General features: G+C 41.7%; 1 protein-coding gene and 2 pseudogenes across 1 annotated transcript; 2 read left to right on the top strand and 1 right to left on the bottom strand.

Moving 5' to 3' along the window:
- Positions 1 to 1195: 1195 nt before the first annotated feature.
- On the bottom strand, positions 1196 to 9381 carry LOC130021976 (olfactory receptor 7A17-like; annotated as a pseudogene).
- Positions 9382 to 9795: 414 nt separating this feature from the next.
- LOC130021975 (olfactory receptor-like protein OLF4) lies at positions 9796 to 10749 on the top strand. Its single transcript, XM_056112707.1, has one exon. It carries the CDS (start codon positions 9796 to 9798, stop codon positions 10747 to 10749), a length of 954 nt encoding a protein of 317 aa, XP_055968682.1.
- A 3016-nt stretch (positions 10750 to 13765) lies between these two features.
- Positions 13766 to 14850, top strand: LOC130022441 (PHD finger protein 6-like; annotated as a pseudogene).
- The last annotated feature ends 408 nt before the right edge of the window (positions 14851 to 15258 follow it).

The following is a 15258-nucleotide window of genomic DNA, read 5'->3' as shown; positions in this document are numbered from 1 at the left end:
CACTGTTCTCCCGTTCATTAATTTGCTCGAGTGGGCACCAGTAATGCCTCATAACAAATTGTGAGACTTGTTACTCTTTTTGGCATATTGAATACATCATGGTTAGCTTGCCAGGCTCTGCCATGCGGGTGGGATACTCTTGGTAGCTTGCTGGGCTCTCCGAGGCGGCAGAGGAATCTAACCTGGGTAGACTGTATGCAAGGCAAACACACTACCTGCTGTGCTATCACTCCAGTCCACTTAAAAATATATAATTTTTAATAAAAAATGTCATTTGAGTAAATTGTCTTCAATAACCGATGTTGTTTATGTAGGATATGAGGAACATACAAATAGTTTTGATCTGTAGTTGAAGGGCTGGAGCGATAGCACAGCTGTAGGGCATTTACCTTGCAAGAAGCCGGCCTGGCTGAGCCGGGTTCAATTCCTCTGCCCCTCTCAGAGAACCCAGAAAGCTACTGAGAGTATCTTGCCTACACAGCAAAGCCTAGCAAGCTCCCCGTGACGTATTCAATATGCCAAACACAGTAACAACAAGTCTCACAATGGAGACGTTACTGGGCCTGCTCGAGCAAACTGATTAACAATGGGAGGACAGTTCTACAATGCTGTAGTTGAAAATAAAGTAGGGTGAGGCCAGGGCGATAGCACAGTGGGGAGGGCATTTGCCTTGCATGAGGCCAACCTGGGTTCGATTCCCAGCATCCCATGTGGTCCCCCGAGCACTGCCAGGGGTAATTCCTGAGTGCATGAGCCAGGAGTAACCCCTGTGCATCATCAGGTGTGACCCAAAAAGCAACAACAACAAAATAAAGTAGGGAAACGAGAAAAGGAAAATTGTACAGTAATGAGGATAGAATGCTTACGGTGGTGTTATATAAATTAAATAACAAAGCTGAGGTCAAAGAAATGGACATTTAAGGTTAAATGCAAGGAATGAGAAATATTCCCATAGTTTAATGAAGTAACCACAATGTCTGACTCCGAAGCTTTTAGTTCACCATTCAGAGCCCCTTCCTCATGCTTGAGACCATTGTCATTTTTGCATGTCCTTCACAAAGAATGTTTTCAAAGTCATCGTGGTGTCTTTGTTCCTTAGACTGTAGATGAAGGGAGTGACCACTGTGCACATCATGGAGGCTGTTGAAGTTGACTTGCGCTGTGGGTGGCAGCAGAGCTCAGATACACCCCAATGTTAACAAAAAAAATGGGGGGTCGTCACATCTATACAGAAGGAAAGCTGATACACCATTAAGCTTTCCAGTAAGGAATGAAGGATACTCAGGGTCCAGGAACCCAGAACCAGCAGTCACAGAGCTGTGAATTCATGATGACCGTGTAGTGCAGAGGGTGGCAGATGGCCATGAAGCAGTCATAGGCCATCACCATCAGGAGAAAGATGTCCAACTCTCCAAAGAGTAAGGAAAAATACATCTGTGTGATGCAGTCATCATAGGTTATAAGTCTACTCTGCATTTAGAATGTTCACCAGCATCTTTGGAACAGTGGTAGAAGTAAAACCAATATCTACAAAGGACAGATTGGAGAAGAAGAAGTACATGGGTGTGTGGAGGTGGGGGTCAGAGAAAGACGGCCAGGATGATGAGCAGGTTCCTGAGGATGATGAGCAAGTACATGGAGAGGAAAAACACAAATAGGAGAGGCTGCAACTCTGGCTTTCGTGAGAATATAAGACAAATAAATTCTGAAGTTTGGAAATGGTTTTCTAGTTTCCTGTTGTGGATTTGACGTCTAAGGAAAATAGAAGTAACATGATCAGTATTCACTTTGAGATGAGTAGTTGAGCAACTGGAACAGTCATTCAGTGGTTAGGGCACTTGGCCTGCCATGAGGCTGACACATGTTCAATTTTCAGCACCCCATCTGGTCTTCCAAGCACTGCCATGAATGTTTTCTGAGTGCAGAGCCTTCAGTAACCCCTGAGCATTGCTGGGTATGACCCCAAAACCGAAAAAATATAAATAAAAAGATGGGTGAGGATCATAGCCAGGAAGTGAAATCTCTAGAGATTGCCAAGAATGCCAGAGCAAACCCCCTATTAGTATTGTGACCATGATATATAAATCTCCACTAAGAGTGTGAAATTAAGTGCATGAGCACATGCAGGGACTGTAATAGAAGGAGTACAATATAATAAAGTGAGCTGCACCATGACCTGAAATGCATGCAGAAGGAAAGGGTGGCAGCTTATCTCCTTAAGTTGGAAGCACCCAGGAAGGACCAGGGGCCGGAGCGATAGGAAAGCAGGTAGGGCATTTACCTTGCACACGACTGACCTGGGTTCTACCCCCAGTATCACATATGGTCCCCCGAGCACCGCCAGGAGAAAAAAAATCAACATTTCCCTCTGCTCCCAATCACGAAAAATAAATAAATAAATAAATAAATAAATAAATAAGATGGAAGAACCCAGCCCTGCAGATATCTCCCCCAGAATCTCCTGCTGCTTCTCTCCACAATCTTCTTATCTCGAGTCAACTGATGTGAAACCTTTGACCTACATTATTTTCTCTCAAGTAGTGTTTTCATCAGCATAGAGAGGTCACACTAAGACACAGTTTGGAGACCGTAATTCAGTTAATATAAAGACAGTCTCAGACTATGTATATTATTATCTGTTAATTCATATAAAAGGAAACCATAAAATCAATCACAGCCCCTAAAATGATTGTGTACATAATTTCCCTCACCAAAGTACCTGCAGGGGTGCAATTTGGAGGGGAAGACCAAAAAAATGGTATCCTGAACCTAGATAAGATCACAGCTTTGTTATACACACAAACCAACACTAGCAGCATCTATGATAGTGGACTTCCAATAGACCCCTAAATGATGCCCAGCTTAAGTACCCCTATTGAAGGCCCGAGAGGCTAAGACCCTTTTTGCTAAGATAGTCAGGTTCTCCCAGGAGGCTCTAGAAACCTCAGTGATGTTCCATTCTTTCTCCCACAGCTCCTTGAACTGGCCTAGGCATCCCTAACTTACCAATTTGGTCCAGCAAGACACACTCTTTGCTACCCAAATTCCTAAAAATGGCCACAATATTCCTTCCTTGGGATAGGTGAAATTATTCTCTGTACATTGTATTACTTCTATATGATTGGCTTAAAACATTTCATAGTTTATTCAGTTTTTTATATGTATTTCTCATCTTTTTTTGGGAGGCGCTGGGGACACACATGGTGATGTTTAAGGGTTAGCCTTGGTTCCACATTCGGAATTACTCCTGGCAGTGCTTGAGGGACCGTATGGGACCAAGGTTTAACATGTGCAAGATAAGCTCCTTACCTATGTGCATTCTCTCTCACTCTCTCTCACTTTCTGGAGACCTCCGCTGTGTCAGTGTGTCAGTCTGACCGGTGTACTTCTTTTCAGTAAACTGTCTTTGCTCTGACTATAGCTCTTCATTCCTGATAAATTCTTTGACCACCCCATGGCTCTAGGACCCAACAGCTTCTACTTCAAGCACCTCCTCATAATCCTAAAACCAACATCATACAGGACTTGTTAGAAATGTAAATTCTCTGATCTTTCATGAATGACTGAGTCAAGTTTTACATTTGTGATGTGAGTTTCATTTATAGAAGGGTTTTGACATGGACATTGGAAAGGTGTTTCTCTCATATGTTGGGCAAGAAAAAAATTGTTAGAGGCACCAGCCTGTTTAGTGTAGATGTATAGCAGCACCTCATGAGACACGGCCAACTGTTTTTAAGAAAATATTCATTCTAATGCCACTAATTCAGAGTTTGAGAACTTGAGTCACCTTGACAAACCTACAGAGTCATCCTTGATATTTAATTTGATCCTTTTTTTGGGGGGGGTGGAGGAGAACACACCCAGCAGGGTTCAGGACTTATTTCTGGTTCTGTACTCAGGGATCACTCCCGGTGAGCTTGGGGGACAATATGGAGTACCAGATATAGAACCTAGGCCAGCTGCATGCAAGGCAAGTGCCTTACTATGGCTCATGCTACTTGGGATTTAATTCGAGCGAATATTAAAACATACACTTTGAAGCCCAGTGTGTGCAAGATAATAAAGTTAGAGTCATTTGCTGTGAACATTTATAAAATTGATACCAGGCAAATCTAATAAGGATAAAATAAAGGTTATACTTCAAGAAACAAACAGATATTTATGAAATCATAATATTTTATATGCAATATTTAATTTACCATAAAATGTTCCATTTCTAGTAGTTTTAAAAAATCATAAAGTCATGGTTCACTATCAAAGGATATTGGTTCTCCACATTTCTTTTTTTTATTGATTTATATCTTTTCACCACACCTGAGGTACTAGGGCTGACTCCTAGCTCTGTGCTCAGGAATCACTGCTGGCAGGAATGGGGGGGCCATATGTGGGTTGACAATCAAATCTAGGTTAGAGGCATGCAAGGTAAGTGACCTACCTGCTGTATTATCACTCCGTCCCCACCCACACTTCAGGAGGAGCATGATATCAATATCCTAGTGCTGACGCATAGTACAGTGGGAAGGGCACTTGATTTGCATGTGCTTCATCTGAGTTTGATCCCCAGCACCACATATGGTCCCCCGACTCCCACCAAATGTGTTTCTGAGCACAGAGCTAGGAGTCATTCCTGAATACTACTTGTTGTTGTTTCCAAACAAAACATTTCTCCCATGATTGAAGTGGGTGTCCATACTGAAGCCCAACTTTGAAGTAACAAGAGCCTAATTCAGATCAGATAATGTAGACAATTCATAGAGGTGAGAAAACTTTTTTAAAATTTAATCACTGTGAGATGCAGAATTACAAAGATGATCTTGGCAGAGTTTCAGTCATATGACTGGTTAAAGAAACTATGGTAGGGGCCTGCACGATAGTATAGTGGATAGGACATTTGCCTTGCATGTGGCTGACCCATGTGGCTGTTCCATCCCCGGCATCCCATATGCTCTCCCCAGCACCGCCGGGAGTAATTCCTGAATGCAGAACCAGGAGTATCCCCTGAGCATCGCTGGGTTTGACCCAAAAAGCAAAACAAAAAAGAAAAAAAGAAAATATGGTACATGTATACAATGGAATACTATGTAGCTGTTAAGAAAAATGAAGTTATGAAATTTGCTTATAAATGGATGGACATGGAGAATATAGTGCTGTGTGAAATGAGTCAGAAGAAGAGAAGATAGACATAGAATGATTGGAATCCTTTGTGGGATATAAAAAGTATAATATGAGATCAATACCTAATGACAGTAGAAACAAGGACCAGGAGGATTGGTCCATAGTTGGAAGCCTGCCTCAAATGCTGAGGGAGAAGGCAGTTAGAATAGAGAAGGAACCATCCTGACATAGATAGTTTGAAATGATCTCTCTATATAAGAGCTGCATACTAGATAAGGGCTGCATGCTGAAAACAGGTAAAGAAAACTTTTAATTGGCTGGAAATTGGTCAGAGTTGATTGAGAAGTGGAAGAGAGGAAGTAGATGAAAATAAGTTAAAAAAAATAAAACAAAACAAAGCACTGCATTTACTTGCATCCTAATACCTTGGGAAAAGAGAATCATTAGAAAAAATTTCTTTCCAATCTACAGCAGTTTTCCACAGGGAATCCTGTGCTTAGAGACCCAGAGCAAGAGGTAAAAGTGCCTAATGAACTGGAAGAGGAGCTGTAACTAGGTCATCTGGTTCTGGGTCCGGAGAACTGGCTGAGGGGGATTTTTCTTGATTTTTTTTTACTTCTTTATTTGCATGCCTAGACCTGGTGAAGAGACAGAAGTTTGTCTGCCTGCCGCCTGCCTGCCTGCCTGCCTGCCTGACTGCCTGACTGCCTGTCTGCCTTCCTCCCTCCTTCCTTTCCTTCCTTCCTTCCTTCCTTCCTTCCTTCCTTCCTTCCTTCCTTCCTTTCCTTCTTTCCCTCCCTCCCTCTATCTCTTTCTTTCCTTCCTCTATCTTCTATCTGTAAATGGCAATTCTGCCTTCAACATCAATAATTCAATGAGGAATTCACACTTCCACTTGGAGCCTCCCCTCTCTGATTTCCCATCCAAGTGAGTTCATCACCCAAGTTTACCTTGACTAGAGTCAAAGAGAAAAGATACCAAGAACTTTATTTGTCTGTGGGTCCCCAAGTGCCAATCCACCTTAGTCAGAGGCAAGAGATTGCTGTGCTGCTTGCTGGATGAATGAGTGAAAGTATGGCTGCCAGGGGCTTCGTAATATTTCAGATTATATGCAGGGTTCACATTTAGATGATGTTTCATATTCTTGACCTTGGAATGGCTAGCCATCTCTCAGAGAGAGGCAAACAGGTGCTGCAATTGGCAAGTTCAAATTCTGCTTCTAAGTAGGGGTGATGGTGGTGATTCTACCCACCATGGATAAGAACAATGTTCAGATCCGTTTCTTGATGGCATAGTAGGTGTTAAGGGATGAGAGAGAGAAAGGGAGTGAGGAGAGAGAGAGAGAGAGAGAGAGAGAGAGAGAAGGAGGAGGGAGGAGAGCCCTGGCCCTGAATGTCAGTGGTCCTAGACTAATGACCCAATCTGAAAGGAAATCCCTATGTTTAGTGTTTGTGGTTCTCTTCATACTGCTTTTCAAATGTTAAATACTGCTTTTTTTCTTTTCTTTTTGGGTCACATCCAGCAATGCTCAGGGTTTACTCCTGCTCAGCACTCAGGAATCACAATCACTCCTGGTTGTGCTCAGGGAACTCTGTGGGATGCCGGGGATTGAACCCTGGTCAGCCTGGTGCAAGGCAAAAAACCTACCCGCTATACTATTGCTCCGTCCTCCAACACCGCTTTTCTGTCAGCAAAATTATAGAGTATCTACTTAACCGAGGGTTCTGGGCTCTTGGGATTGAGGGTTCTTTAGAGTGACTGCCAGACTAATGTGTGTGATCCATTTTGTTCTGGAAACCAGCAGGTCAGGAAAATTTCAAGTGTCTGCTCACTCTATGGAACTGTTGCTTACTGATTATATTTTATACAACAAATAGCTTATTATGGTAGCACTGCACTGTAGCACTATCCTCCCATTGTTCATCAATTTGCTCGAGCGGGCCCAGTAACATTGTGAGACTTGTTACTGTGTTTGGCATATTGAATACATCATGGGGAGCTTGCCAAGTTTTACCTCGTGGGCAAGATATTCTCGGTAGCTGCCAGGCTCTCTGAGAGAATCGGAGGAATCGAACTCAGGTTGGCCAGGTCGGCCGTGTGCAAGGCAAACGCCCTACCCACTGTGCTATCGCTGCAGCTCAGCTTAATATGGTAGAATATTTTTTAATCATTCACCCATTTTTCTAGATTATAATTTCAAAAGTTTCCTACTGACCACGGTTCTTCAATTGACTTCTCAACATTTTTACTATAATTTTTGGAGGGTGGCCAGACCCAGCTGTGCTCAGGGGTTACTCCTGACTTTGCATTCAGAGATGATTCTTCCTTGGGGGTGGGTCCAGATGGGGTGCCAGAGGTTGAAACTCGCTTAACCATATTCAAGGCACGTGCCCTACTCTACTTGCTATAATATAGCTCCACCACCCCCAGTTTATTCTGTAGCACTGTAACACTGTCTTCCAGTTGTTCATTGATTTGTTCAAGCGGGCACCAGTAATGTTTGACAACAAATTGTGAGACTTATTACTGTTTTTGGCATATTGAATACATCATGGGGAGGTTACAGGGTTTTGCTGTGCAGGCCAGATATTCTCATTAGCTTGCCAGGCTCTCTGAGAGGGGCGGAGGAATGGAACTTGGGTCGGCCGCGTGCAAAGCAAATACCCTACCCCTGTGCTATCGCTCCAGCCCTCAGTTTTCTTTAATATTTTAAATACTTTATTTAAATATATCAGTTACCTTACTTAAGACTTCATTGCTTTATTTAATTTACAGGATTTTGAATGTTGTTATGAGTTTAGAATATTTAGAATTATTTAGAATTATTTCTATTAAACAGAAATCTATTTTTTGCTTGTTTTGGGGCCACACTCAGAGATGCTCAGGGATTATTTCTGGCTCTGCACTCAAGAGTTTTTCCTGGCAGTGCTCGGGCGGCATAGAAGATGCCAGAATCAAACCTGGACTTTCCTTATGCAAGGCAAGTGTCATACCTGCTTTACTATCACTTACACCTATATCTTATTCCCAACTCTTTGTATGATGTCTGAGGGAGTAGACCAATGTCATATTTTCTCAGATATGTAGCTTTATTATCAGATTTTATTTACAACACAAATGCTTTCCAGAAAATTGAAAATGTTTTTATATAGTAAAATTCCAGTATAGCAAAGAATCTCCCAAATGGAACAAAAGGTACTATCAGTGTTATGCATGTGTGTGTGTGTTTTGGGGTCACATGTGGTGATTCTCAGGAGGTACTTTAAGCGGGGTGCTTGGGGGTCACTCCTGACAGTAACTGAGGCACCAAGCAGTGCAGGGGATTGAATACAAGCTTCCTGCATATGAAACATTGAACTGTTTCCTGGGCCCATATAATTTTTGTAATCAAGATCCTTGACAATTGGTTTATTAGTCCTCATGGTTGCCTATAAGCTATTTCTCTTTGTTCTGTATGTCATTGTGTGGGTGTTGATTTGCCATTTAATTTTTCTTATGGCAGTTGCTTATGAAACTAGCCATTTCGTCCTTTTTTCATTATATTCAGTAGCATTTTTTTCTTTTCATGTCCCTGAATGTGGTTCTCTAGATGTGCATATATACTGACAATATAAATGATAAAACATTAAAAAGTGAGCAAAGAAACTTGCATCTTAAGTCATGTGTTATAATAGCAAATGCAGAACAGTTGAAGTAACTGTGTGATGTAATGCCTCAGACATCATCACATAAAGAAGATTACTCAGTATAGAAAAGACAGAATCCGGGACTGGAGTGATAGCACAGAGGGTAGGGCATTTGCTTCGTGCGAGGCCGACCATATAAGGAAATCTTATAACCAGCATCCCATATGGTCCCCTGAGCACCTGCAGGAGTAATTTCTGAGTACATGACCCAGAAATAACCCCTATGCATCACTGGGTGTGACCCAAAAAAGCAAGAAAAAAAAGACAGAATACTCAACTTGTGTTATGCAAGATTAACAGAACATGATCTGGGGTGGATGTTGAATTTTGAAATAAGTCCCAAACCAGGATGAGAGTGTGCCCACTGGAATTACTAACAAAAAAGAGATGAAATCCCAAACTCCAAGAGTAACAACAAAATGATGATACATGAAAAAAGAGGAAATAGATTGCCTCATCTTTGATGATACCATATATGCAAAATATGCATTTATATATTGAGGATGCTTGGGTCTTACCTTGAGGTGCACCTTTCCAGTCCTAAAGAGAGTGTATAGAAAGGAAAGCACGTGCCTTGCATGCAGCCACTTCAGCTGGATACTGACTTGAACTCAGAACACCATATATTGTTTCCTGAGCACCCTCAGTAGTCAATCCTGAGCACAGTCAGGAGTAAAAATAACTCCTGTGTACCTTGAGCTAAGGGCCAGACACTCCCAGTAATGAATAAATATTTTAATGTGTTTAATAAAACTTTGGACTGGAGCAATAGCACAATGTTTAGGCCATTTGCCTTGCACATGGCCGACCCGGGTTCAATTCCCAGCATCCAAATAGTCCCCATAGCACTGCCAGTAGTGATTCCTTAGTGCAGAGCCAGGGGTAAACCCTGTGGATCAACGTTGCGACCAAAAAAGCAAATAGTAAAATAAAAATAAAACTTAATATAAAATAGTAGTTTTATTTTCTTCTTTCCTAAAGTCACTTCCACGAAATGAAGCCAGGAAATGATTCATCCATTTCCGAATTTCTCCTTCATGGTTTTTCAGAAGAACCCACACTACAGACTCTCCTATTTGTGATTTTTCTCTCCATGTACATGGTCGCTGTGTTGGGGAACCTACTTATCATTGTGATTATCCTCGCAGACCCCCACCTCCACACCCCCATGTACTTTTTCCTCTCCAACTTGTCCTTGGTCGACATCTGTTTCACCACTACCACGATCCCCAAGCTGCTGGTGAACATCCAGACGCAGACCAAAGCCATCACCTACGCAGGCTGCATTGCCCAGATGTATTTTGTCATACACTTCTCAGTAATGGACATCTTACTTTTGACAGTGATGGCCTATGACCGTTTCGTGGCCATCTGCCATCCCCTCCACTATACCGTCATTATGAACCCCTGGCTCTGTGCTCGGGTGGTGTTGGTATTCTGGTTCACAAGCCCCCTGCATGCTTTGTTGCACAGCTTACTTTTGTTGCAATTGTCCTTTTGCCCTGACTTGGAAATCCCCCACTTTTTCTGTGAACTCAAACAGATGGTCGAAATTGCCTGCTCTGACACCTTCGTCAACAACGTGGTGATTTACTTTGCAGCGGTGCTTCTGGGTTGTGGTTCTTTTGCTGGGATCCTTTACTCTTATTGTAGGATTGTTTCTTCTATATGTAGAATCTCCTCAGCTGAGGGCAAGTTCAAAGCCTTTTCTACTTGTGCATCTCACCTCTCTGTGGTTTTCTTATTTTATTGCACAATCTTTGGGATTTACCTGAACTCCGCTGCCCCCCACAGCTCACAGGGAAGTCCAACAGCTTCAGTGATGTATGCGGTGGTTGCACCTATGCTGAACCCCTTCATCTACAGCTTGAGAAATCAAGATATTAAGAAGGCGCTGAGAGCATTCTTTGTGAGAGGAATTGTAAAAGGACGGTTGTCCTCAGACTGAAGATCACAATTACTGGCTGAGTTTCAAGTCTCAGAAATTAGGATTATTTGAACTGACTGTGGAAGCAAGACGGTATTCAAAAAAAATTCTCCAAATTTCCAATACATTGACTTCAGTTCTTCATTCATTTTTAAATTTTATTTTAGAAACTGTGACTTTCAATACTGTGTAGGATAGGGTTGCATACAAACTATGTTCCAATTTCATACTCTTCATTTTATTTATTTCAACCACTTTTTTTTCTGCTTTTCTAGATACTTCACAATTATTCTTTTTATCTTTTTTCCATCCTTTCAGCCATAGATTAGAAATACACGTAGGTTGAACTCATACAATTTGCTGCAACTTGAGTGGAACTGGATTATATCATCTTTAACGAAGCAAGAGAAAAGAAGAAAGACAAATACTGGATGATCTTATGTACCTGTGGTAGATAAATAGGGAAGGGAATGCAAGGTATGAAGAGGGGATGCTTAGGACATCCTGTACCCCCTCCCTAGACTATAGAATTGAGTAGGATAGTGGAGGAGAGAGACTTAGTTTTGGAAGTAAGATGTGGTGGACGGTAGGTGCAGGAGCCTTGGACACAGTGATGATGTAGATATTGGTACAGTTACACATCTGGATCACAGAACCAACAACAGTGGAAGTATAAGATATAAACTACAATTAAGGAGGCCTGGTGCAAATGAGTGGGAGGGGAATTGGGGATACTGGTGAGGGAAGTTCCCCTTGGTGATGGGACTGGTGTGGGAAAATGTATGCCTGAAAAGCTACCAAGATTAACTTTGTAAATAATGGCAACTCAATAAAAAATATTTTTAAAATATGAATAAATTTCAATTGGTGTTATGAGATAACATGGGTGTTTAACATTTTTCTTTTTGTCAAAACATGTACAGTATAAAATAACCATTGCTTTTGTCTTACTTAATCATCTTTGTTGTTGTTGTTATTGTTGTTGTTTTTGCTTTTTGGGGTCACACCCGGCGATTCTCAGGGGTTACTTCTGGCTCTGCACTCAGGAAATAGTCCTGGTGGTGCTCAGGGGACCATGTAGGATGCTGGGAATTAACCCGGGTTGGCCACATGCAAGGCAAAAGCCCTACAAGCCTGCTATCACTCCAACTCCATTACGTTGTCATCTTTTGATACTTTACTGTGATGCAGGAATTGTTGGAGGAGTGTGTGTGTGCACAATGATGGCTACTGTGGTTAATGTAATTATATATAGAGGAAAATTTTTTTAAAATTTGACAACAAGGCTTTATTTAGCCACTAACAATGACACAAAATATATATTTACTACTATGGAAAAGTGGGAAAAGTTAATAAAGGGCTGGAAATATGGCTCAGTGGTAGAATTAAGGCCTAAAAATAGGCCTATGTTACTGAGGGTTTTATTCCCAGCACCACATGGTCCCCCAAGCACTGTGGGAGCAACTCTTTAAGTGTGGTCAAAAAAACCTAAAAGTTGATTTAAAAAAGTATGCATGCTACAATTCACTCCTGTAAACAAAGATATTTACATCAAAAATAGTGAATAAAAGCAGAAATGATAATAGCAATATCTCTACCTGACAGAATTAGGCACACATTTTTTTTTCAAAAGATGAAAAGAATTATTTCATATTTATTTTGCTTTCTTTTGTTTAGTGGGAACTGGGGGCTTCAGGATTACTTCTGGCAGGGCTCAGAGGATCAGTGCAGTGCCAGGGATTGAACCTGGGTTGGATTCTTGTAAGACAACTTTAATTTATGTTAAATTAAAACTATAAGTCCTTTTCCTGTGGTTGCCTTATTTCATAGGACACATACATACATTTCTAGAGGAAAATCTTAATCAACCTTTGGGTCCAGTATCTTTCTGTAGATCACCCGCCATCTGAATTGCTCTTCTCGATCAAGTTGACTAACATATGCCTATGTTTTATAGATAAATACTGATATTTGTTTTCTTCATGGGGATCCTGTTATCATCTAGAGTCTTATCCAAAAAGCCTCTATTAGACCTTGGTCAAATGATTGTCAAAGACATTGTTTCAAGATGAGTCTTCATTACAAGATAAACGTTAAGAGATCAGACTCTGATATTAGAATCACGGCAATAGGCTTCTCTTCTTGGAATACAAGTGTCTGGTAGGAGTTGGAGGATGTCATTTGCTTTAAAGAGAAGCCAACTCCACTTTTCCACTAATAAAAATAAAATAAATAAATAAATAAATAAAGTAAAAGTAAGTAAAGGCCCTCCCGTTGTTCATCGATTTGCTCGAGTGGGCCCAGTAACATCTCCATTGGAGATTTTGTTGTTACTGTGTTTGGCATATCGAATACATCACAGGTGGCTTGCCAGGCTCTGCCGTGTGGGCGAGATACTCTCGGTAGCTTGCCAGGCACTTCGAGAGGGGCGGAGGAATCGAACTCGGGTCGGCCATGTTGGCTGCGTGCAAGGCAAACGCCCTACCGTTGTGCTATCGCTCCAGCCCAAATAAATAAATACAAAGTTAAAAAATAAATAAAAGGATCATTGTGCATGCTTCTAGTGAAAGATGCAAGCAGTCTCAGCTCAGCGAGTCCGTCTCTCCTCAAATGAAAGGAAACAACCTCCAGCGACAGAAGCCCACTCCCATGCACTGCCAGAGAACGGAGACTGACTTCTTTCTCTCCTCCTTGGCTATGATAGCCAAGCCTCGATCACCGCTCGCTTGGGGGTGGGAGCATATTTCTTGAGACTTAAAGTGGCATTCTAAAGGCAATTTATATTTCTTGAGACTTAAAGTGGCATTCTAGAGGCAATTTAAAAATCATGTCCAGGGGGCTGGAATGATAGCATAGCAGGTAAGGCGTTTGCCTTGCACGCAGCCTACCAGGGTTTGATTCCCAGCATCCCATATGCTCCCCTGAGCACGGCCAGGAGTAATTCCTGAGTACAGAGCCAGGAGTAACCCCTGTGCATCCCCGGGTGTGAGCCAGAAAAAGCCATAAATAAATAAATAAATAAATAAATAAATAAATTATGTCCAGCTCAGCTGAACAGAAAAAAGGGCCTACAAGACAGCAGAAATGTGGCTCTTGTAAGTCAAATAGAGACAAGGAAATGGACAGTTTTTAATATCGAAAAACCAGGAGGTGGCAGGACATCCTAAGTGCATGCTCTTTTCATCTGCTTTGGTATCTTCACACTCTGACAACGAAAGTCTTGGTGGATTTTCTATTGATGATGTCAAAAAGGAAATTAACAGAGGCACAAAGCTGATGTGTTCTTTGTGCCAGTTCCTGGAGGAACAACTGGTTGTGATGTGAAAACCTGTCACAGGACATACCACTTACCATTGTGCATTGCATGATAAAGCTCAGATTTGAGAGAAACCTTCCCAAGGAATTTACATGGTGTGTTGTTGAAAACACAAGAAAACTGCACATAATTCTGAAGCTGATTTGGAAGAAAGCTTCAGTGAACACGGACTGGAGCCCTCATCACTTAAGACTAAAAAGGAAAGTCGCAAAGGAAGGCCCCGAAAAACCAATTGGAAACGGCGGGTGGAAGACAGCCGCTCTATGTCTTCCCACAGAACAGATGAAATGGAAAGTAGTTCTTACAGAGATTGGTCTCCACACAGAAGCAGCCCTAAAGACACCAGACCGAAATGTGTATTTTTGTTATGTAGGGGAGAAAGAAAAAGAAGCAAGAGGAAAACTTCAAGGCAGTTGCGCATTATAAGTGCATGTTATTTTCTTCTGGAACAGTCCAGCTCACAACAACATCAAGAGCAGAATTCGGAGATTTTGATATTAAAACTGTGCTTCAGGAGATTAAGCGGGGGCCGGGGGGTGGGAAATGTACACCTTGCAGTCAGCCCAGTGCTACTATTGGATGTGAAATAAGAGCCTGTGTCAAGACTTACCATGACCACTGTGTCATTCAAGAACAAAGCTAAGCACATTGAAAACATGTCCCGAGGGATTTGCAAGCTTTATTGTAAGAATCACAGTGGCAATGATGAGAGAGATAAAGAAGATGAGGAAGAAGAGAGTAAAAGCCAATGGAAAGCAGAAATCAATCAGCAGCAACTAACTCAGCAGCAACTTAATGGAAACTAGGTTCATGGAACAGAGTTAGAAAACTGGGAATGAATAAGACATCCATAACTACTATTCTTTTTTTCCCCCACTGTTTTCTAAAAATCAAAAAAGGGTTTGTAACTTTTTATACCCGGCTCTTAGATCCTTCATTGAACTGCCTGAAACCTGCTTCTTTGGAGAACAAAAGGGAATACCCAGCCACAGAGGCAGGGTGGGATGGGGGGATAGGTGGTGGGAGGGATACTGGAACCCGTGGTGATGGAAAATGGGCACTGGTGGAGGGATGGGTGTTTCATCATTGTATAATTGAAACCCAAGCACAAAAAATTGTAAATCTACAACTGTACCTCATGGTGTTTCACTAATAAAAAATTTTTTAAAAAGTCTCCTTTGTTTCATGAGCCTTTCACTAGGTGGCAGAGTGTG

This window comes from Sorex fumeus, unplaced genomic scaffold, assembly GCF_029834395.1.
Source record: "Sorex fumeus unplaced genomic scaffold, SorFum_2.1 ptg000019l, whole genome shotgun sequence".
Taxonomy (NCBI): domain Eukaryota; kingdom Metazoa; phylum Chordata; class Mammalia; order Eulipotyphla; family Soricidae; genus Sorex; species Sorex fumeus.
This window is presented reverse-complemented; position numbering and strand designations above follow the sequence as displayed.

Excerpts from the sequence above, each read along its gene's own strand:
- LOC130021975 (XM_056112707.1), top strand. The coding sequence starts at position 9,796 with ATGAAGCCAGGAAATGATTCATCCATTTCCGAATTTCTCCTTCATGGT.